This window comes from Panthera pardus, unplaced genomic scaffold, assembly GCF_024362965.1.
Source record: "Panthera pardus isolate Hobbes unplaced genomic scaffold, ASM2436296v1 HiC_scaffold_16, whole genome shotgun sequence".
Lineage (NCBI taxonomy): Eukaryota > Metazoa > Chordata > Mammalia > Carnivora > Felidae > Panthera > Panthera pardus.
This window is the reverse complement of record NW_026526721.1, coordinates 76,043,853-76,068,994: the sequence shown is the minus strand read 5'-3', so window position 1 is coordinate 76,068,994 and position 25,142 is coordinate 76,043,853. Positions and strand designations below refer to the sequence as shown.

General features: G+C 37.8%; 1 protein-coding gene across 2 annotated transcripts in view; it reads left to right on the top strand.

The window, feature by feature from the left end:
- CCDC50 (coiled-coil domain containing 50) overlaps window positions 1-25,142 on the top strand; it is a 65,873-nt gene that overhangs the window by 22,400 nt on the left and 18,331 nt on the right. The window contains exons 2-6 of one of the 2 annotated variants that reach the window (XM_019463516.2): window positions 4,610-4,672; window positions 5,484-5,610; window positions 9,867-9,957; window positions 15,601-15,718; window positions 20,297-20,824. In XM_019463516.2, coding sequence (XP_019319061.1) covers window positions 4,610-4,672; window positions 5,484-5,610; window positions 9,867-9,957; window positions 15,601-15,718; window positions 20,297-20,824 — 927 coding nt within the window. The remainder of the gene's footprint in view (window positions 1-4,609; window positions 4,673-5,483; window positions 5,611-9,866; window positions 9,958-15,600; window positions 15,719-20,296; window positions 20,825-25,142) is intronic. The other variant, XM_019463517.2, reaches the window with a different exon arrangement.

Here is a 25,142-nt window from a genome sequence, read left to right as displayed (position 1 = left end):
GCAAATGTTTGTTGAATGAATGCGTTTACTAGGTACATACTATGTCATTTGTGTACTTAGGGGGATCCACAAATGAATGAAAATCACCTTTTTCTTCAAGGAAAATGGATGGGGGGAGAATATGTGTGTGTGTGTGTGTACACATACACACACACATATATATATTTTTCAAATATATATCCTACTTCCTATTTCTGAAATTTGCTTGGTTTAATGTAAACTAAATCATTGTATACTTAATATGTATATATATGGATTAAAAAACACTAAAACTATTTCATTTAGTGGGAATGGAGAAGGTTTCTAGTTTTTATTTAAATGATATCTGAAAGTTTTACAAGTCTCTGTAATGCTGTTGTAACAACAGAACTTAATTCTATTTATAAAATTGTTTTCGTCTTTTGGCTATGGATCTTTCACTGTTTTTTGACTTTATTGGCCAGTGTTTCTTCATTTCTTTTTCAATTAATGAATATCTATTGAAGTCTCATTACATGCTACATCCAGTGCATATAGAATTGTGTGGAAGGTACAGAGATTAGTCCCACAGGGTCCCTGCCCTGAAGAGTTTGCAACTGGTCACGGAGACAGCTGTCTATTTGCGTTGAAGGATAAAATGTGTTTCTTTCTGTTGATGCTCTTCAAAAGCAAGGAGGTAGAGTTGCATGATTAGTTTTCAAAACAGACTTAGCTACCATGCCTTAATTTTGGGGAAAATGTTTGGGGTCAGAGGGAGGAGGCTTACAGGACCATTGAAGTTTTGGATGGGAATGGAGAGGAATGATGGAATGGCTCTAATGGCAAGATCAGCTTGAAATTTGAGTGAGTGAAAGTGAACATGGGAGGGAAGAAGTCTGAGAAGTGGGAGGGTAGGCATTCAGGGTCCAATGATACAGCTTAAGTGTGCCTGCAGGGAAAGGTGGTGAGATGAATTGATGCTGTTTATCCTCCTATACTGCTTATACTGTTTACTTCAAAGTAGAGTAGATTAGGGAAGGAGCAAAGATCCAGGCTCTGAATTTGGCCTGGCTGTGAAATGTTTTCTGTAATTCCCAGTCTGGTTACTGATTTACAAAGGTGGCTGGATGTGTGGTTGTTTTCCAGCTTGTGTTGAGTCATGATGCAGAGTGTACAGAGGCACATCTAGAAAGGAACTAGAGTGGATGCAGAAGAAACTGGAGTGAACACATAATACTTGGCATAAATGAGATCATGCATTTGGAAGTTCTCAGTAAACTCTGAAATGCTAACTTGGTGTATTGACAGTACAATTCTGTGTATGAGTGTGTGCACTTCCTTTAGTCATTGAAGATCTTCTAGATTCTCTTCTCGCTCAAACCCTAACCCATATGCGCTGTAAGAAGATTTAGGATCAAATAACAATGATACTTCATTCTTGCTGGTTAAATACTAAGAAGTCATTGAGAAGAGTCATTGTTATGGTAACCAGTAATTCATAAACTCCTTGCACCTGCTATGATACGGCAACTATGTCTTTATGTTTACGGTTTAGCAGCATATGCTATTGATGGAATTAAAGATGTGGATTTAAAAAGAAAAAGTTTGTGTTGTAGAATTTTAAAATGCAGTGTGTAAAAAATTACAAAAAACAAAAGAAATACAGAAAACCCAGGGTGCCTGGGTGGCTCAGTCAGTTGAGCGTCTGACTTTGGCTCAGGTCATGATCTCACAGCTCCTGATTTCGAGCCCTGCATCGGGCTCTGTGCTGACAGCTCAGAGCCTGGAGCCTGCTTCGGATTCTGTGTCTCCCTCTCTCTGCCCCTCTCCTGCTCATGCTCTGTCTCTTTCTGTCTCAAAAATAAATAAACATTAAAAAAATGTAAAAAAAAAAAAAGAAATACATAAACCCATGATCCTGACACCCAAATTTAATAGATGTTAATATTTGCCTTATTTGCTTTAGTCTTCTCTGTTTTGTTTGTAAATCAGTAGAACATCTGATATAGCAAAGGCACTCCTGCTCTTTGACTCTCTTTGTAGATGAGCACGATTCAATTCTAAATTCAGTTTGTGTCAGTGCTGTATATTAAAAACATATTTATATTACAGTGTATGCATCCATAAACATTATGTTTTAATGTTGCACTGACTAAAACAAAAATATAAAATTGTTGCAGTTCTTCACATGGTTATCCACATGGAAACCTGCAATAATTTTATAATCTTTTATTCAGTATGACCTTAAACATGTATAAAATATATTGTTTGGCATAACTTTCTGCCTTGGTAACATAAATTGAAGTGGCTTTTAAGGTTTTTTGACCATAATCTGCAGGATGTTGTATGTTTTACAGTGTGACCTAATACATATATACAGCTGTGTGTGTGTCTGTGTGTGTACACGTATGTGTGAGTTTTGTGTGAGTAAAACTGAAAAAGTTTCTCCATTCCATGGTTTCCTCGACTGTGTGTTTTACTCTGTTTTCTAGCCTATTCATTTCTAGACCTAATAAATTGATTTTATGACCTAATAATAGGTTGCCATCCATGATTTGAAAAATATTAATCTCAATAATTAATCTAATCTTATCTAAAATTAATACGGGACATTAGTATACAGACATAAGCCTTCGCAGTATAATAAAAGTGCTTCAAATAAGAAAGCAGCCTAATAAAATAGCATTCTTCTGCACAAGATTTGATTACATTAATTTTGTCTAATTCATTCTGAATATTTGTTTTCTGTGAACTAAATCCATACATGTCTTAGCCATTTGATCAATTAATATGAATTCACTAGGCATGTTAGGGAGTGCATGTTAGTCAGTATAGAATATCTCCTTTCAGTCTGTTGTGACCTCTTGGTTTGCCTGGAATCCCGGAGGGCTGTCATGGTGTCAGGAAAGGAAAGAGCTCTTGCTGGCTCAGATACTGACTTCTAACCTTGTCACCAACAAACTGTATATAGCCTTGATAACTCTTTTCTTCCGTCTGGCCCTCATTTTCCTCACCTATTAATCGAATGAGTTAATTAGCTCATCTTGAAAGCAGTTTCATTCTGTGAAACATAGGGTAGCTAGGACCTGGGCCACAAAGTTGTTAGAATTTGCTGAGAATATATCAGATGTAAAAGAACAGGACTTTCTCCTGGAATTACAAGTTTTGCAGTTGCAAGAAGTAAGCAGGCCATATGTTGTTTAAATGGTTCTTGGGCAGAAATGATTCCCCAATTGTAAAACCATTTCAGAGTAACCTTAATGTCTCTAAGATCTACCTACTTTTTTATTGTGTTATTTCTCAGGGACAGGGCTGGCTATGTCAATGTATATGTATGTGAGCATATATAAGTGCTAAGAATGGCAAAGGATTGTTTCTTTATTCCATTTCAGTTAAATGTCATCATAGGCAAATTCAAAGCTGCAGAAAGAAATCTATAAACTCTGTTAACTTTACAGGACAGTTTCATGAGTCCTACATGTTGTAGTAGTTTGTGGCTTTAGGGAATTTTCCTTTTTCATGTGAGTTACATGTTTGAAATAGAGTAAGAACATATCACCTAAATTACATGTCCTTCATACAAACAAAAGGCACATTTCATGATAAGAGTTCTTTATGAGTATTGTTTTGTGTATGTTTGTTTTAAGAAACAGGAGTTTAAATTGCAGTTTGGGGTGGACCTTGGAGACCATCTCTTCCCATTTGCTCCTAAAAAGATAGGCCAGTGAATGTTCTTGCCTGAATCTCCAAATCGAGGTTACAGTAGGGGCAGGTTCCTGTATCCTCTAAGCTTCCCATATCCTTTTGGTATGCAGATTCTTTTTAGGAAGCTCTACATTTACGGAGACCTAGGGGAGGTAGTTCTAACTCCTGTCTGAGGGTGTGGTCCCATTAAAGAAGTGATTATCCTGAAGTAGAAATCTGTTCCTACCCTAGGGACTAATAAAGGTGTGTTTTTCCTTAGGGGCAGCAGGATAGATGTAAGTCTCTGGGAGAGGATTCCCTCAACCCTAGATGGTTGAGGCAAAGGCTGGATTTCTTTTAATTCCTCTGACTATGCAAGAACTCAGCTTTCTCTTAGCTAACAGTATGCAGAAAGTTCTTGTCTCTTGTATTATGGCCACAATACTTGCCCTCTCTTTTTAGATGTGGATTAGAATTTCTGGACCTATGGGGCACCTGGGTGGCTCAGTTGTTTGAATGTCTGACTTTGGCTCAGGTCATGATCTTGTGGTTCGTGAGTTCGAGCCCCACATTGGGCTTGATGCCGTCAGCCTGTCAGCACAGAGCCTGCTTTGGATCCTCTGCCTCCCCTCCCCCGCTTGCACTCTCCCATAAATAAATAAATAAATAAATAAATAAAGAATTTCTGGACTCATGGGTTCTGATTCTGTGGTTAATATCCTTAGGCCAGAGACCAGAGCTAACCATTACTTTGTGATACCCTGTGCTTGGCACTGGGCAGGTACTGTGGATGTTTGTGAATGAAGACTTTGTATTAACTAGTCACTATTTTGCACTGCATGTTATAAAGCTGATAATCCTAAAATAGTAGAATTGATTTTTGAAGTAAACAAAATTCTTTTTTTTAACATATTAAAATACTACCATTGAACCTTCTTGTCTGCTTTTCCTCCTTCATCCTCTGCAGTGTGCCGAGATTTTGCTGTTTTAGAGGACCACACCCTGGCCCACAGCCTGCAAGAACAAGAGAGTGAGTAATGGCCCTCATTATGTTCCTTCTGTTTTCTTTTTTAGTAGTAGCTTGAGGCAGGTTTCTTTGGGTGAGGCAGGGAGAGAGAACAGAGTCACCAGGCCTACTTTCCATCAGTCCTGAGGGATTTATCTAGGCAAGTGCCACCTGGGTGGAAAATGAAGTTCTGGGTATTTTAAGGTGTGACAGCTGCCAGGGATTAGGAGATTTTGGGTATATGGGAGGAAAAGCGGGGCGTGAACCTTTCCCTTGCCTTAGTATTGTTAGGAGGGAGATACTATCTGGCATCTGTTCTTCCCCTAGAAGAGGGGTCTGAACATCTTTGCAGACATTGGAAGTATCTAGGTTGTGGCCTTTTCTCAATATTTATGTAGGTAATTATGGAAACTAAACCTAAGTTATGTGTGTTACACAGAAGTACGTATTTGCAAATATGTAATTTGGGAATCATTAATTCATGTGTCAATATAAAAAGTAAGTATTGAAAATGTTTATAAATAGAGTGACATCTTGTGGAGCAGAAGGAGCCCTGGCCTTGGTTTTAGAGTATTGGTGTGGAAATCCTGTCACTGCCGCTGTTTTGCCATGTGACCAGGGGCAAGTTACTTAACCTTTCTGATTCTCATTTTACTTAATGGAAAGAGAAGAGGAATAATTCCTTTGCTGCCTGTTATATAGCATTATTGAAAGCATAAAATGAAGTCATGGATGTGAAGCTCTTTTTAATGGAAAAACCCTTCTTAAGTTATCCTGAGGCATATTATTAACCAGACGAAACATTGCGATTCCTCTCTTCAATCTCTCCGTCCAGTTGAACATCATTTGGCCTCGAATATTCAGCGGAACCGTTTGGTCCAGCATGATCTCCAGGTGGCTAAGCAGCTTCAGGAGGAAGATCTGAAAGCTCAGGCTCAGCTCCAGAAGCGCTACAAAGACCTGTGAGGATTTGGGGGCGGGCGGGAGGCATGCTGGAACTGGTTTTCTCTGTGGAGCCAGCAACCAGGGCAGGGAAGAAGACTGTGTGTCTGTTCCACTCATGCCTGTCACTGTTAGATTACAAATCCTATAGTGGCTAGCCCACAGTTTTCTTTGGTCTGAAATTTTTGTTGTTGTTGGAATACTTCGTAGGTTTGGGGACAAGTGGATTCTGGTATGACTCTCAGCACGTTTAACTGTTGGACTTTGAGCATTTCGATCCACCTCTCTGAGTCTGTATTCCTTCCCTATAGCACGTGGAAAATAATCTCTGTTCCCTTTGCCTCATAGGTTGGTTGGGGGATCCAGTGAAATACTGGATATCAAAGAACTTTATGAGTTGTATTGGATTCCTTTACTCTTGCGTGGTTGATGTTTGCTGCCTTTATTTTCCTTGAACTTCTTTTGCTTTTCAGGGAGAGGCAGGATCTTCTGGAAAGCTCTGAAATACACACTCAGTTCTCTTTATAACTTCAGCATCTGACAGACATTCTTTCCTCAGTCTCCTCCTGTAATAGTTCGATAAATGGAAAGATCATATCCAAGGTCTCTTCCAGCACAATGACTTACTTTTTTCCACTGTTTTAAAAGCTCAGAGGGTGCATTTCTTATTTAAGAGTGACCCCTGTATCTAAATCTCTGTGTAATCCCCTATATCTAAATGGTGGATTTAACCACAAGGTATTGTTTTGAGGGGAAAGGGTAGAGGGAGAAGTAAAGGGCCCCCACAGTTTACTGTAGTTCATGTTCAAATAAACAGGAAAGCCTATCATTTTTTCTGTCTTTGAGGAAGGGTTTGCCTTTCTGGTTTATTATTTGTAGAGAGAACTTTAGTCATCCTTTTGTTCAGCTTCCTTATTTTGTAAATAAACACTCTTACTGACTCTTGCTATACCTGTCACCATGAAAGGCGCTGGAGACCACAGATAGGAATAAAATATAGCTGTTGCCTTTAAGAGCCTCAGAATAAAACTCTGAGGCTTTTGAAATCTACAGAGACTGGTGTAAGCCACAGAGAATTAAATAATACATTTAATGACAATGAAGAAAGGAGAGACTGGGAAAACCATTCTAACATAGGTGATGTATTTAATCTGAGCCTCGATGGTTAAATTAGAAGTTCATAGTGCTAGCTGGAGGAAACCATTCTAGCCAGAGGGAGTAATAGGGAAGGGAAGAGGTTAAATAACCTGGAATCTCATGGTAGCTACACGATGTTCAGTACTGCTGGAGTGTAGTGTGTGATTAAGGGCATGGGTTAGGGCATGAGGACAGAAAAGTAGTCAAAAACTGGACCAAAAGTTATGCTTTTAGGAATTTAGATTTTGTAGATGTTATATTATAAACAACAGAGAGCCATTGAAAGAGTTTTAGATTTTCATTTTGGGATCTACTCTGGGGGATGGGTAGATAAAGGATTGTAGGGGACAAGATTGAAGACAGCTTTGAAGTGGTCAAATTAAGAGATGACAAGGCTTGATTGGAGGGTAATGCTCATGGAATAAGGAGAGATTTGAGAGGTGTGGAGGTTTGGGGTCATAACCAGAGTTAAGATGAGAGCCAGAGGGGCACCTGGGTGGCTCATCCCTCCAGCTCTTGATTTCATTTCAGGTAGGTCATGATCTCACAGGTTTGTAAATTCGAGCCCCACGTCAGCCTCTGCACTGACAGTGTGGAGCCTGCTTGGGATTCTCTCTTTCCCCCGCTCTCTCTGTCCCTCCTCTGTTCTCTCTGTCTCTCTCAAAATAAATAAACAAAACAAAACACCCCCAAAAAACAAAACAAAAAGATAAGAGCCAGAGCTAGAGTATTCTAGAGTTCTAAATCATTGCCTTTTACATTATTCACAGTGCTTTGCTATCAAGGGCAGTTCTGAGGCTGGTGCAAAAGTTTAAGACCCTGAATTAGGGTAATGATAGTATAATGAGATTATTCAGAGATTATTGAGATAAAACTCTAAATATAAATGAGGATTCAGAAAGTAATGGATTATAGGTCTTAAATTAGAGGAGAGCCAGATATTCTATTTCTGCCTGGGACTTCAGGCTTTTGGAGGTACTCCTAGCTGAAATAAGTGGTTAGAAAGGAAGTTTTTCTGATTGTCACACGCTAGCAGTTTTGACAGTTGCACCTCACTGGCTGGATGAAATGCTGTGAATATTAATGAACTGGAAGCTCTTACTCACTCTGCATCCTGGGGCCCCCGTCCACTATCAGGCTTGCCCATTGTTGACTACCCCTTTCTCACGTGATTTTGCTTCCTCGGGATTTTGTGTAATTGTCTGAGTGAACTCGATCTTGTCCTTCATGGAAATATGATTGGAAGTGATTATCCTCAGCTTAAACCTCACTTTATTTTCTGTACTAGAGAGGACATCTGTGTCACTTGTAACCTTTAACATTTCATTTGGATTTGCCTTCTCTGCTGGGCTTCTTCTTTTTCCCATCTATTATTATCTTGCATGTAATTAATATTTGCTAACTCCTGTACAGATTTTACCTGAGTTTGAGAGATCCAACTAGAGAAGTCTTTGAAAACTAGGAACATAATTTTGTGTATGATTCTTAATTATTAGAAGTAAGTGAATGAAAAGAGGATATATAAATAAAAATTGTTTTGAGTAGATTTTGTTTCTTTTCAATTCTTTGGTTTGAGTGGTTAAGAGTTCTAAAATACTAGACCTATAAGATGAAGTCACTAAGTCCAAATACTTTTATAGCTGATAAATTGACAAGAGAGGGCATGGCTCACTGACTCTCAGTGGCAGGACCAGAAATCAGGTCTGCAGCTACCTTGTCCAGTGTTTTTCCTACTGATTCTAGGAGAGTCTTGCCATCCCTTACCTGTGCTCTCTCACTTCCTCTTCCTTCCTTTCTGTTTTGTATCGGCATAACACGTGCATACACGGCCGCATCTCTGTCCACCTGTACCTGCCTGTCTCCAAGCATGTTGGAAGTGACCGTTTCTGTATACAAATGAGAATAATTTCTGCCTCTCAGTTTTGTTGGAAGAGAGAGTATGGGCTTTAATTTCTTAATCACAGTTCAGATTATTGCCCTCCCCAACACTTTCCAGTTTACAAAATGCTGTTTGTTAAACATGGAATAGGCAACCAAGAATGAGATTCATTGAGAGTTTTAAGTTCACTTGGTAGAGAGAGAATGAGAGGGAGAATGAGAATGTTTGTTTAGCAAGAAAACTCCCTCTGTAAGTCACAACTGTAATTTCATTCCAACCTCTTCTTAAGTCGTAAACCCTAAGCATGTTTATGGTCATCCTTCCTAGCTAACAGTTGTGTGTAAAGTTTGGCTTTCCAGAGGTATCAGGTTCTGGAGTTTGAAGCTGCCTATTGACTTTTCTTGACCTGAATCTAGAAGACATGCACTTGTACCCATCTCTGAGAGATCCAGTTCTTCTTTTTTGTTTGCATTGCTGTTTTAGAGGTGATCTGTTTTGCCCACCAAAATCATCCTCTTGGTTCTTCTTCCAAAAAGGATTGTGAGCCTTGACTGCAAAGTGAAGATTTACTCATGTTTGTATCCTCAGTGTCTGAGCATGGTGTCTGTACTGTAGCAGGTGTTAAATTTAAGTCCCTGTTCAGTACATAAATGCCAAAACAAGGCAAACTATGGTAGCAGCAGTATTGCAGCATTCTTGTTTCTCAGGGATCTGAGTTTTAAGAAAACTGGCACCAGCCAGAGAGGTGTCTACTGGGAACTGAAGCTGCACGGTATTTTAAGTATTAGTGAAACTGAAAAATACATCTAATTTAAACGCTTATAAAAATCATTTTAAAGTCATACCATCACTTCTAGGAGACCAGAGTGACATCTAGTGATTTGTATATTTGTGGACATTAATCTGATAGTTTACGTTTCCTTTGCAAGATCTTGAGAAAGCATGCCTGTCTGTAGAGTGGCCCCAGTATGGTGAGGTGATAAGAAAATTTAGAAAAGGCCTGGGACTTTCCATTGTAGTGTCTGGGGATCAGATTCTGGTTCTGCCACTTGTGTTCTCTGTGCTCTTAGGGAAATGCTGTCACTACTCTGGACCCCAGCTTTTTTATCTGTAACGTGTGACAATATCCACCTCTTTGCATCATTATTGTGAGGATTAAGTGAGATAAAGATTAGCACGGGTTCATAGTATTCAGTAAATTGTATTTTTAAGAAAATTTATTTACTATTTATTCATACTACTTTCACCTTTGTTTTTTAGTGAACAACAAGACTGTGAAATTGCTCAGGAAATCCAGGAGAAGCTGGCTATTGAGGCCGAGAGACGACGCATTCAGGAGAAGAAAGATGAGGTACAACTAAGATAATGCCCCTCCACCCCAGCCTTGAGGAAGGGCTGCCTTCTGTATTCATGGACTCAATGCAGGGTTGCCGGATGGGCAGCAGAACTCTCCTCTTTGGTGGTGCACAGTCCAAGTGTTGCCCTCCATGGACCACTGTTTATTGCCCCTCGATAACCTAAGTGAACTCTTCTTAAAGATGATGCTAATTCAACGTAAGAGGTGAATTAGTTTCCTTGGGCTGCCTTAACAATTACCACAGACTTGATGTGGTTAAAACAGTAGAAATAGAGTCTCTCACAGTTCTGGAGGCCAGGAATCCAAAATCAAGGTTTTGGTGGGTCCTGCTGCCTATTAGGAAAGATGCTTCTTTGCCTCTCCCTATCTTCTGCTGGCTCCTGACAATCATTGGCATTTCTTAGAGTGTCACTGGATCACTTCAGTCTCTGCCTCTGTGGTCGGATGGCCTTCTTCCCGTGTCTTTGTGTCCTCTTGTTTTCTTAAAAGGAAACCAGTCATTGGATTGGGGACCCACCCTCATCTAGTATGATTTTCTCTTAACTAATTACATCTGTAAAGACCCTTTTTTTTTGAATAAGGTCATATTCTGAGGTTCTTAGTAGAAATTACTTTTTGGGGGACACTATTCAAACCATACAGGGTGTTTGTTTGTGGGTTATTCGTGCAGTCTTGAGAGAGGGTGTTTGTTTGTGGGCTATTCGTGCAGTCTTGAGAGAGGGAGAGCAGACCTGTGTGTGGTCTGAACACAAGTCAGGGCGTGTCAATCGTGAGAGGCCAGGGGCCACCAGTGCTCTCACTCTTTGCTGTTCATGGCTTGACTCTCCTGTGATGTGCTGCCTCAAGGAACTAATCAGTTTAATTCTGTATATATTTTTAAATTGTATTGTTTTTAAAGTTGAAAATGACTACAAGTAGCAGTAGTGTTTTTTGGTAAGGAGACTTGAATTTGCATTTAACTATTTCCTTTGTTTTATACTTTTAGCCTTTCTTACAAACAATTCCTTTTCAGCATGTACTGATTCTTTTCTTCTTTCAAACCAGCTGTGCTGTTCTTGGCCACAGACTGAAGAAAATGATTTAGAATTTTAATAGGAGGATGGCCATATGATTTATTGTATGTATACTCACATATTCTTCTAGGTTCAAGGGGGGACTATTAATAATTACATAAGCTGGGCCTGCCTTGGGTAAACCAGCACACGGAATCACCCTGTTAAATAGATGGGATGAGGACCATCAGTCAAGCAGCCTGCATATACTGCTGCTCCCACTGAGCCATCCTTGTCCCTCTAAGACTCCTTGTTCAGTGCCAGGTGAGCGGGAGACATCTGCTATGTGTGTATTTAGCTTTTCTTTAAGAAACAAACCATGATCATGTGATAATCAGAACTGCAAGTAAGCATTAGGATTTGCTTTTTATCCTTCCTGTTATCAACACAGGAACTCTTTCTTCCTGCAGGATGTGTTACTCTGTGTAGTCAAGACTTAGCTTTGGGGATGAAATTGGGAACTGAAAGAAGTGATTATATTTTCTGAACAGGAAAGCTTCTATTTTAAAAAATAACAGAGTAATGAAGTTGGCTTCTTATAAATGCTACTGGTGTCCTGTGATCCCCCCCCATTCAAGAAAAACAGGATAGAAAGAGAAACCAAAGCACTTTATTTAGGCGTGTAGAATCTAAACAGCAATCACAATAAATAGTCTCGTGGTAATACTGTATAAAGTGAGCAGTGTAGTGATTGACTCTGTTCTTCAGATGAAGAAATTAAGACTTGAGGAAGTCAGTGACTGGTCTCCAGCTATAATAAGATGACCAAGAAATATCTGTACAGTTCAGGTTCCCTGACTGACTGCTTCTGACACGGATGTCCTGTGATACAACAAAACATGGAGATTTTCGAGTTAGGCTGCTCTGAGTTTGAATATTAGCTCTTTAATGTCTAGCTGTGGCTTTCAGCATTTTACTTACCCAGGTAGAACCTTAGGTTCCGAAATGGAGAAGTCATGATAATTGCACATACAGTAGAGGGCTGTTGTGAGGTTTAATGCCTTTGGTGCATATTAACTTAGCTTCTTACATACTAAGTTAATTTCTTTTCTTTTTGCTTTCTTGCCTAGTGTTTCCCCACCATTCTGCCCCTTATAACAGCTCTGATTTCTATACAGAAAGAGATGTGTGCTAAATTAGAAAGGGGGAAAAATAAACAGGCTCAAGTGTATTCCAGTCTTGTGTGATCTGAGCCAAGAGTTTTCTTGCTTTTACACATCTCCCAGCTACCTTGCCCTCCTCTGTCGTTTGACCTACAGAAATGGTCCCATTCCCCAGTGCTGTCAGAGACTGAATGAGAAGTGCAGCTGTGGAGATTTAGTGAGACTAGCCTTAAAAGCTCCATTCAGACTCTTGACTTTTCAGCTGATGCTTTAGATCAGAATATGCCTACCGTGTAGAGGTGTTTTCTTATCTGAAGATAGGGCTCTCAGCTGACTGGTATGGTATTAATATTAAATGCACAAAATTTGCATTAGTAAAGTTTGTCATTGAAGAATGTATGATAATACATATTTGTTTATTTTAGTCCACGGTGCCTCACAGAGGACACTGAGATGAGATAATAGTGGGAATTTTTCTGGCCAACTTTTGAAAAAAACATCATTGCCTGTTACTCGTGAACTGACCTAATTCTTTTTTTTTTTTTTTTCCTCCCTTCTCTTCTCTCTCTCTGTGCTCTTCTATTTTCTTATGGAGTCTGCTTAGCTAGTATGTTCTTATTGGACAGCAGGGCTGTGGAAAATTCCTCTCTGGATTTTCACCCAGATCTCTTTAAGAGATTTTTGGGGTCAGTTCTTCTTTGGTTGTTTCTAACTCCCCAAACAACCAGATGTAGAATCCAAGGTCTCTTTCCTATTGGGACAGAGTATTTTTCCTGAACAACATTGTACATGAAGAGTAGAGTTACACAACTCTGTGTGGGTTAATTAGCATTTCTGACTTTGTTATGGTATAATTTTATTGTGCTTTTTAACAGAGCACATATGTAAGGAAAGTAGCATTTCCATTCAGGGAGACAGATATAGGAAAGTTAAACCAACAAAAAAAAAAGTTTACAGAAGGAGAGAGATAGTCTTACCAGCATTGTAGCTTTCCCCTTCCTCCTCTCCCCAGTCCTCTTCCCTCCCTTCCTCTTCCTCTTTCTCTTTCTCTTTTTTCTTTTATTCTTCTGTCCTCCCTCCTCCTTCCCTCCCTTCATTCCTTTCTTCCTTTTTAAAAAAAAACTTGTTTTACATAGTGTGACTATAGTAGTTGCATTTCTCTCTAAGCCTCTGTTGAAGAAAGGGTTGTAGCCTTTGGGAATACTGGACTGTGTGAGTTTGTAAGTAATTAAAATGGACTAATTCCATTGGAATCATTTTCTTTAGTCATAGCATAAACATTTGTCAGTGTTATTTAATAAGGCTAAGGAATGTGTGTTTAGTTGATTTAACTTATTTTTAAATGAAATTCTTAAGCATGTGTGTATGTGTATGTGTGTGAATATCTATAGGTATATGTGTGTCTCTGAACCTAGGTCCAAATATATGTGAATGTGCCAACTATTTTAGGGCAAACCTTTTTTTTTTTTTTTTTTTTTTTTTGCTTAAGTAAACATTAGCATCACCGTTTTATGAAAAGTCTGTGGCACTAATCCAATAGTTTGAAGCCATTTATAATATGAACTGTTCAGGGATAAACTTAGTAACCAGTTTACATTAAAAATTAATTTAGTGTGAAAGTGATTAGAATTTCATGTTCTAAAAAAGTATTTATATAAGTTGGTAATATTTAGAGCATAGCTCAAATAGCAGTACATTTTAGCTACTAAAAAAATTTCCTATGTTTTGGCACTTTAAAAATAAGATTATACATGTATGGCCAGAAAGGGGGAGGGAGTGGAAGGTGCCTGGTTGAGAAAATTCTTCTTTCTTCTTATCTTAGTTATATTGATGTTTTTTGCATCCATAGAACTGGTATATTGTTTTCTGGTCTTATACCCCTCTGGAGATGATACCTCTTGAGAGTTCCCTACTGAATTAGATGTTAATTACTGGTTGATAAAGAAGTGTAGCAATCTAATGGAATGTCTTTCCTTCTTTTTTTTTTCCTTTCTGATAGTCATTTGACAGTCACATTTTTAGATTTCCTTGATTTTGTGCTGAAGATTTCCTCATTTTGAAATTTCCTCATTTCCCACCGTTGAGGAATAGAAGTGGAAACTTTCAGGGAGAAGTAACCCTGATATAAAATCGTATAAACCAAAAAAGTAGCATAAGAAATTCAACACAATAGTTTAGTAATTTGTCATGTGCTTGGGGAAGATGTGCTAGGCTCCTTTGGGCCCCATTGCACCTGGTTTGTGATAATGCCTCTCTTAGAGCACTCCCCTTTCACAGGGTCTTAAATCGTGCTAATGGTTTTGCTTCTAAAACTTAATAGGTAAGGCTTTGAAGATATTGATCATATATCCTGTTTTTCTACAGAGGACTCTAGGAGAATGTTTGGTTCCTTGAAGGCAATCAGTAAATACATGTTTTTATTAAAATTACTTTTTTCTAGCATCTAGAGATCTTTAACTGTGTTCTGTCTTATGCTCATTGTTTCAAATTTTCAAGAGGTGGGTGAGCTTGAATGACAGAAAAGGGAAAGATGAAATATAATGGTGAATTTTCATTCAAATGAATGTAGTTACCAGAAGGTCTTTTAATTATGGAGGGTTTTTTTTTTGTTTTTGTTTTTGTTTTTTGTTTTTTTTTACACATTAACCCAAAGTAAGCCAACTTGATTAATATGATTAATTAAAAAATAATTGAAAATGACTTCAGAAGGGTTTATGAGTTCTTTTAGGTTTGTTTTCTCAAATTATGTTTTATGAAACAGTAATTCCAAATGCAAAGACTTGTACTAATTCATGTAAGCAGAAATAAGATTTGCCTCTTTTATACTCACATTGACATTTTTACTCTTTTATTGAGGCATTCATGATTTAATTGTATTTTAGTTATTTGCATATACCTTTGCCATCATAGGCTGGGGGGGCAGGGTCAGAATGTTATTCATCACTCAGTAACTGTAAAAACTTGCCTGGCAAAGAAGCAAGGGGGAGATAGGAGGGAGACCATTTTGTCTTTTTCAGTGGTGCTCTAATGCAAAGCTAAATCAGCCAAATAATTTTTTTCAAAGTTTCAAAATTAAATTGTATATACAATTTTAATGTTTTATAGATTACTGCACTCTTTTCCATCCAGGCTTAGTGAATCATCGTCTTGGAAAAAGGGCCCACAAATAAGAATTTTAAAAATTCTGTTGTTTAATCAGCTTTAGAAATACTAGGTTTGTATGTCCCAGATTGAGTTAGGTTTAAATTTCAATTAACCAAAAAGTCTTTCTTGTTCATCTGGATCATGTGCTACTCCACTGAGTATTTGAATAGCATGAGCTTAATGCCATGAAGTCTGGAAAGCTATGGATGGAGTCCATAAGAGATTAGCAGTGGAGTGTCAAACCATTGACTTTAGGGCCACTGGATGGAGTTTGTTGCATTGTAAAAGGTTTGTTTGTTCTCTGGTAATATTTGTTAGCATTCTCTCTTTATTTGCAGGACATAGCTCGCCTTTTGCAAGAAAAGGAGTTACAGGAAGAGAAAAAGCGAAAGAAACACTTTCCAGAGTCCTCTGGATCCAGTGCTTATGGAGATAATTACTACTATGAAAATGGAGGTAACAATGACTACATTATGACTTACTCTATCCTTAGACTCAACCATAGGACACTCCTTTAAATTTGTCTGTAAAGTGACCTCAGGGTCCATATGGATTTATGGCCAAGTTCTATGTGAATCTGAATTCGTCTGTTCCTTAGTTGGATGACCAGAGCCATTTTCATGGCTGTTAAAACAACTGGCATTTTGTAAGATTTGGCATGCATTCTTTCGTGCTGCAGCCACTTGGAATGCTGTACTACATTCTAAGCACATAAATTGGGGTGTGGAAAATGGGGTGAGGCTCTGGGCTTGATCTTTCTCAAGGAAGTCTGGGCACAGTGTCCGAGGCAGCAAAGTGCCATGAATAATGAAGATGGTACACAGCACATAAGTTGGGTAACAAAGCTCTTGTGTTTTAAACATAGGCCGCTGAGTATGTATGTTGATGACAAAATTAAAATTTAAGATTCCATGATCATTATTTGTCCTTGCTATTTTGCTTTCTTGCTGTTTGATTACTATAAAGAAAAAAATCCTGAGGGTGAAAAGTCCCTTCAGAATTTCTCTTCTCTAGTGCCTGCTTTTGCAGTGTGGTGCTGGTGCTTTGTGGTGGCGGTTGTGGTGCTGGTGATTCTTTCTCTTACTAGTGTGTTGGGAAATGAGCATTTGCAAGTATTGTCCCATCCTTTTTAAAGATCTGTCAAAGGAAAGACATTTCCTCTAATTCTAGCGTCCGTATTGATTGCAGTTCAGCTGGGAGACCACACTTAGGATAACAAGTAAGGAAAACCTAAAGCAGATTCTAGAAAGTAAAGACATTAAGGTCCATGTTACTGAAGTCTCTTGTGAACTAATTATCAATTACTTCTCTGTGATTTCATTGTAAAAGGTAAGTAGGTGTTTGTGTTTGATGAGTGGAATGAAAGGAATGCATATGCAGATGTTAGGATTATTACCGTTGAGGACAATCTTGCCCAGTCACATTGTTCTACATTTGTTACCAGTAGAGCTCGGCTCTGTGGCATAGGCAGGTTGATTCTCTCTCTATTGCTTGATGTGCTCTCCTTCCATAAGTAAAGTGCTCAGCTCTTTCTTGATAACCATTTTCATTATGCTTGTTTTTCTAATGAAATCATGTATCACATAATTAAAAAACAAACAAACAGTATTGCCTTATAGTTTTGTGCTGGAAACCAGAATGTGAAGAGTTTATTCTTCATATTCAGTTACAACCTTAGAAATGTGCTCCTGTGTTTTTTATTTATTTTTAATTCTGCTCTGGAATCATATTCACTGCAAATAAAAGTCACTATTTAAAATAAAACTATTAAGTCTAGAAAAGCATTAGGATGGCAAGTAATTAAGTATACTAAAGTATTAATTTTAGCCTCCCTCTGTTAAAACTTTACACTAATTTGAATTGGGACTCAAATCTGGTTGTTTTGATCAGAGTGCTCTCATCCTTGAGGGCAGGGGACTACCTATGTTAAGAATTCAGTAGTTTTTCAGGAACATTTACAAAAATCATGAAGTCTTCACCTCCTGAGCATATGTATGTGAATATTGGAATTCCTTTTCAGTTGTGTTGTTGAGAGTTTATATGTTGCTGAACATGTGTGATCCTCATTCACTTGCCTTTGAGTTAGACCTAGTTGAGTTCCACAGAAACCCCGTCATAATTTGGCTCATATGCTCAAAGTAATTCTTAGGTTCTTTGCAGTTGTCTTTTCCCAACACATAGGGATATTCTTTAATTGTACTTCTCTATCTTTATGTGTACTTTGATTTTTGCCATACTTATATAATAATTATAATAGATCATTATGGAAGTGGTCCTCTTTTCAGCTTTTATTTTGCTTCAGTATAAATCTTAAAAATGATCACTTAAACATTTTCTACAAATCTGAAATTATCTAAAACATCTGTCAGATTTATATCAACTAAAATGGCATGTCTTATTCATTTGTGAATCCATGTTTTTCTTTCAAAGCCACTGACCTGTATTACAGGCATATTAGTCTTTTTTAAGTCATGGTCTTTGGAGTCATAAGACCTTGGTTCAAGTTTCATTCCTTCCTTAGAGCATTTGTAATGTTGAGAAGTTATCTACTATAATCACATTAAGCCTTTCTCTCATCTGTAAGATGGAGAGTTTAAAAATACATCCTTCACATGGGTGTTGAGAAGATCAAATAATATAATTTTGGTGAGGACTTAAACTCCAAAGTACTGTTGTTCATACATGTATCAGTGTTATGTGTGTATGACAGTATCTTCCATTTCTAAACAAAAATCATCTTATCTTGAAAGACAAACATGGAAGCACACAAATAAAGTGTGTGTGTATACACATATACATATGTATGTGTATATATAAATGCATACGTGTTGGCTGTAAGGAACTTAATTATATTTGCCAAATAACTTGGTCACAAGAAAAATACAAGTCCCAGTCCCCACCCTAGTCTTTTTTCTTTCCCAGGTTTGAAGATAACACAAATGAAGTAGACAATAGATATTTTTTCCTATCAACTCTGTGAAAATATAGTGACAGCTCTGTTCTAACTCTTGAAACACATTCAACTAAAGTAAAACTGATTATCAGTTAACTTTTCAGAAAGGATTAAAACCACCACCAAAAGAACAATCATAGCCTCACATATCCATGTCAAAAACAGAACCCTTGTTTTTTGGGAGCTAGAAGGTAGACTTCATTCATGCAGCCCTTTGTGGGAACATTGGTATTAACACTGAACCATTGTTCCCTGGATATGGTTATCATTTAAGTAGCTAGTCAATTTATATTAATAATTGATAGCAGTAGTCAATTGATTCTCAGTTGTCAAGACACACTTAAAATGATAGTTTGCTAAAATTATAGATACTTTTTTACCATAGAGAGTAATTGTTCTGTTTCAGTTTTGCTTTTATGCAAAAAATAAATGTAATCAAAAGTTCTTCAGATGATTTTAGAAGACTGATTTTAATTTGGATATCATCTTTGAAGCAAATCTCCTTTTCTTCTGAAAAGTTCAAGAGGAAACAATTTGAAGGTTTTGAGAAGCGTTATGGCGTCAGTGATACATTTAGCACAAATTTCCCCTTTCTCAGTTCCTTTATTAGATTAACAATAAAAAAGCTAAGACAACAAAAACAAAATGAAAGAAAAACCCTAAAAACTAAGAAAATGTATAGTCCTTTATTTCCTCTACATCCCATCAAATTGGGGTAGCTGTTTCAGATGCAATTCAGCAAGTGAGTAATTTCAGCAGGGAACAAATCTTAGATAATTTAGTAGTTTTCTTGGAACTAGGGTTTCTTTTCTTCTTTTTTTTTTTTTTTCAGTTCATTTATTTTGAGAGAGAAAGTGCACAGAGTGGGGGAGAGAGAGAGAGAGAGAGCAAGCTCAAGGTGGGGGGGGGGGGGAGAGAGAGAGAGAGAGAGAGAGAGAGAGAGAGAGAGAGAGAGAATATCCCAAGCAGTCTCCACACTGTCAGTGCAGAGCTTAGTGCAGGGCTCGAACTCACAAACTGTGAGATTGTGACCTGAGCAGAAATCAAGAGTTTGGATGCTTTAATCAACTAAGCCACCCTCGTGCCGTGTGATTTATTTTTATTACAAAATGTACTAAGGGTCTTAGACAATGTTAAATATGCCCTGCAAAGTGCATAGTAATTCCCTTCCTTCATTTTCACAATAGGCTTGTGCCCGAGTGAGACTGGACAAAAGCACACCTCTATGTGCTGTTACTGAAATTTGTTACTGAAATCCCTGTGTTACATTAGGGATTTGTATATTTAGCACATATTGTCTTTTTATAGAAAGAATACAATATCATATTTTTTGAAGTGAATGTAGGGATGGAAGGGACTCCTTTTCCTGTATTCTATTATGGCATCCATTTTTAATATTTTCCTCTGTAAAATTTAAGTTAAGTTTGGGAGCAGAGTTACCCAAAGATAACAGGGTCATTTACTCACTTAAAATTCTCTACCCCATCCTCTTCCACATTGAACTGCATGGCTGGGAATACTTGTTTTGGCCACCTAAGGAGAGAGAGTAGGGGAATACTAAAAACTGGGTCATTTCTCAGACTCTAATGGAAACTAGCAACATTCTGATAGAGATTTATTATCATTTCCAATAAGAATATTTGAAAGCCTCTTCCTAGAAACCTTAATTATCACAAAGCTTGGTTGTTTTCTGTTTTATGAGACTCCCTCAATCCCTACTTTCCCCCCATAATACTTCCAAATTGGTTTTATAAATAGAATTTAACATTTAATGGCCATGGCTTTTGTTATTGGCAAATATTAAAGTACTGTATTAAGTCTCCATAATCATAATCAAGCTCTTCTTTCAGATTTAAGTTATTTCACATAATTTTAGTCTTTTAAATTTTTGACCGTGTACCCAGAATCCTTCATCTATGCCTGGACCAATCCAATAAATGCCCATCCCCTCTTTGCAGTTTGTTGAAAAACCAGTCTTCTCCATTTTAAAATATGGGCCCTGTCTTTCCTGTGTGGTGAGTTCATATGCTCATTAAGTTAACCTACATTTCTATTTTTCACATCCCTCCACTTCCACTCAGACCAGCCACAGTCAAGGAGGGCAAGGGAATTGGGTTCTGGAGTCTCAAGGTCTTGTAGACTCCAAAGTGATGGAAACACTGTGAAGCAAAGGAAAGAGAAACCCAAACATCCAATGGAGAACTTGGAAGAGCTAGAAGATTACTGTTCATCAGGGAAACTTCTGTCATCTTGTAGCTCGAGCAAAGTGAGGGGCAGTCCCCAAATTGACTCTGAGCAGCGTGAAAGGAAGCGGTCTGATCATGAGAGACTTCGGAGACCTCCACTTCCCAAGATCAGTGGTGAGGTGTTTTTGAGTACTGGATTTGATGACTGGGAGGCTAACAGTAGCCATCGAACTCAGAATTGGGAAAAAAAGTCCAGACACCAAGACCGACTTTCACCCAAGTCTTCACAGAAATCAGGGCTTCATTACAAGGAAGCTGTGTATGGGAGGGACCATGGGCAAGGTGAGCACAGAGAAAGGAAACACAGGCCCAGGACTCCTCCCTTCTCAGAGAGTGAGAAATGGCTCCAACTCCATGACACAGGTAATAAAGGACGGTCATGTTGAAAATCCTGGTATCATGTATATACATACAAGCAAATGTATTTAATAAGCATCTTCAGCAACGTATTCTTTCTCTGTAGTTTGTACTCATGGCTTTGAAATAAATCCTGGAGCCAAATATTATAAAAGGTATCTACTTAATACCAAGTGTATAAGAAGAAGAAACATATTTGTACATTTATACTACTACCTTCCAAGAAAATTCACCAATTCGTTACAAAGTTCTTCCAGCCCCAGATTGCAGTGGACGTGCCCATCCCAAGACACAGTTCTTCATTTGTCAAGACCATATACCAGAGAATCAGATACCAAATCATAGCTCCTGAATTTCTGGGTGTAAGTCAGATCTTGTGACGCTGTCTTCGTATTATTTGCCTAACTAGAAAATCAAGGCTGGAATTTCTAGCTTCTCTTGGTCTCATCTTTGCCATGTGTAAAGTGAGAGATCAGATAGGCATTCTCTAATAACAGCATATTTCAAATTGTGGGCCTTGGTCTATTTTTGTCAGAATCAGCTGAGCTGCTTCCTAAAGAAGCAGCTTTCTGGATCTCACACATATTATAATTTCTATAGTTTCTCCTGGCAGTTTGGACTCATTTTAGACCTGAGGTAATTTTTCTGCACTTAAAGTTTGAAGATCATTTCCTTAAGTTACCTTCTAGGCTCTAACCATCAACGACTCTAATGCTACAGTTGGTGTTCTGAAATGCCGGTATCCGGTAAGTTCTTGGCATTTGTTTAGGAATAAGGTGAATGTCCTGGCATGTCTGGAGTTTACCTCTGAAGTCCTTCATTGACCCAGTAATGGTTCTCTCTCTTCTTATCTGGAAACTGCTGTGTGGTGATGTTTTCCTTGTGGTTCTACCACTGTAAGTCATAATTAGATCATACTCCTCTCCCTGGTTCTATTGTACTCTTATTGAAGTTTTGCAGCGATGTAAGGGTTATTGGAGAGTACCAACGAGGCATCTCTACTTATTTTCTTCCTAACTGTTGCCCAGCCAACCTCTACTTTTGGGTCTGGAAACTGGTTAGGTTGCAGATTCAGGTTGATTTAGTTTGTTTCTCCTATTGTGTTATCTTTTCCTATCATGTTAGTCATTTAAGTTATTAAAAGACTTGGTCATAAAGAAAATGAAAATTCAGTTCAGCAACCATATTAAGTATCTACTGGAAATATTCTCGCCTCAGGCTTTATGTTTGGGGATATATGCTTGGATCTGAGCCTCAGAGGGTTTTAATAAGTCAAGCCAAAAAGATGGAGTGAAAGTAAACAGTCATAAATTAGGTATATTTTGAACAAAGAGCTCTGGAGGAGTAGAGGAGAACTGATATCATCTGTCTATAGTAAGTTATACTATATCCAGATGTAGAAAGACTTGGAGTCCTAATATGGGAGAGAGTTGCCCCCACCTCTGCATTTCTGATTCTGTGATTCTGATCTTTTAAGAGTGCTCTGAGGACCGGTTAATCTTTACGGCTTTTAGTTATTGTTGAGGTTTTCTTAAAAAGGCTTAGGAAGGGTAAAACTAATATGAAATGAAATACTAACTCACAACTCTATTACTGGAATTGCGGGTAAACTCGCCCAAGGACCCAACACAATGGCTTAAAAAAAAGGTGGCTAGGCAGGTACTCAAATGGCTACAACAGAGCTGCTGGTCTTGATATTCAACGTTAGAAATTCTATCTTCCTAGCTACTACAGGCATTTGATTTTGTGACCCCACGAATAGAAGGTTACATTAAAATGCAGTTACTAAATACTGGTGTCTATTCTTGTTTTTGTAAAAGCATAGTTCTTAAAGTTGTTGGCATAGGCCAAAATTTTATTAACTTATTAATTAAGAAACTAGCAGAGTGACAAAGAGCTAATGAGAGAATTTGAGGGCAGGCTTTTTTATAGTTAGTTGAAAAAGGAATGCAAAATACAATTGTTAAAATTAAATATAAGATTGGTTAACTTTCTAAAGGACAGTAAAACCGTAACATCTTTGAGGGTAACTTCTCTAATGGGCTATTAAATCATAACAGCATGTTAATTTTTCTACAGTTTAAAAGCAAACTTTTAACAGTTTTATTCTGTGAGAACTTAAAAGTAAGCTGTATTTGTGTTTGTTGGGGGAGGTCCTTGTGTCCTTAAACTGGAGAATGATGAACAGGAGACAAGGATTAGATTAAGAATTGAATGTGAAACTGTTAAGTATGGCTCACCTGATCTTTTGAAAGCTGGTTTTTGGATTGTTGAGGCTGCCATGATGAGAGCAGCCATTCCTTCAATTTCTTTCAACTAACTGCATTTGAAAAAAAATTTAAGGCATCTCTGTTTTCTATAATGAAATGTACAGCCTTACATTGTAGTATCTGAAGTTCCTTCTTACATACTCACATAAGCTCTTTTTACCTCTGGTACACAGCATACTACTATTTAGTGGGCAGTCCTGCCAGTCCAGAAATCTAGTATTTTATGATGGAGATTTTCTGCTTATGAGACATGTGAATTACAGTGATGTATCAGTAGTTCAAATAAACTCTTTACCCACTAGATATTTGGGACTTAGATATTATTTCAGATACTTATTAGTTAACCATTTATTCATTCATTCATTTATATTGAGATATAGTTAATGTATAACATTATATTAGTTGAAGGTATACAACGTAGTGATTCCATATTTGTGTATATTACAAAATGTTCACAATAAGTCTAGTTAACGTTCATCACCATGTATAGGCACAAGGTTTTTTTTTTTCTTATGATGAGAACTTTTAAGATGTACTCTCTTAGCATCTTTCAGATATGTAATACAATATTACTAACTGTAGTCATCAGGCTTATTTATTTTATAACTGGAAGTGTGTACCTTTTGATCCCTTTCACCCATTTTACTCACTCCTTACCCTCTGCCTCTGGCAACTCCCAGTCAGTTCTCTGTATCTGTGAGCACTTTTTTTTTTTTTTTAATGATTCTCTATATAATTGAGATCATATGGTATTTGTCTTTCTCTGACTCATTTCACTTAGCATAATGGCATCAAGGTCTGTCCATGTTGTTGCAGATGGCAAGATGTCCTTATTTTTTATGGCTGGATAATATTAATTGTATATACACCACAGTTTTCTCTATCCATTCATATGTTGAATGACACTTAGGTCGTTTCCATGTCTTAGCTTCTGTAAATAATGCTGCAGTGAACATGGGGATGCAGATATCTTCTTGAATTAGTGCTTTTTGCTTCTTTCAGATAAATAACCAAAAGTGGAATTGCTGGGTCACATGGTAGTCTTATTTTTTTTATTTTTTGAGGAACCTCCATACTATTTTCCATAGTGGCTGTTTCCAGTTTATGTTCTCGCTAACAGTGCATGAGGGTTCATTCCCTTTTCTCCACATCCTCACCAACAGTTATTATTTCTTGTCTTTTTGATAATAGTCATTCTAACAGGTGTGAAGTGATATTTTGTTGTGGTTTTGATTTGCATTTTTCTCATGATTAGTGATGTTGAACACCTTTTCAGGTACCCGTTAGCCATTTGTATGTCTTCTTTAGAAAAATGTGTATTCAGTTCCTCTGCCCATTTTTTTAAAGTTTATTTATTTTTGAGAGAGAGGGAGAGAATGAGAGAATGAGTGGCGGAGGGGCAGAGAGACGGGGGAAGGAGGATCCAAAGTGGGCTCTGTGCTGAGAGCAGTGAGCCCGACGCGGGTCTCGAACTCACAAACCATGAGATCATGACCTGAACCAAAGTCAGACGTTTAACTAACTGAGCCACCCAGGCACTCTGCCCATTTTTATTTTTTTTTACTTAAAAAAAATTTTTTTTTAGCATTTATTTGTTTTTTTAGAGGCAGAGAGAGACAGTATGAGCGGGAAAAGGACAGAGGGAGAGGGAGACACAGAATCCGAAGCAGGCTCCAGGCTCTGAACTGTCAGCACAGAGCCTGACGCGGGGCTCAAACTCACGAACAGTGAGATCATGACCTGAGCCAAAGTCAGACACTTAACCGACTGAGCCACCCAGGTGCCCCACTCTGCCCATTTTTAAATCAGATTGTATTTTGCTGTTGTGTTGTATGAGTTCTTTATGTATTTTGGGTAGTCACCTCATATCAGATTTGCAAATATTTTCTCCCATTCCGTAGGTTACTTTTTCATTTTGTTAATGGTTTCCTTTGCTGTGCAGAAGCATTTTAGTTTGATGTAGTCCCACTTGTTTATTTTTGCTTTTGTCACCTTTACTTTTATGTCACATCAAAAAAAAAAAAACATTTCTAAGAGCTTATGTTTTCTTCTGG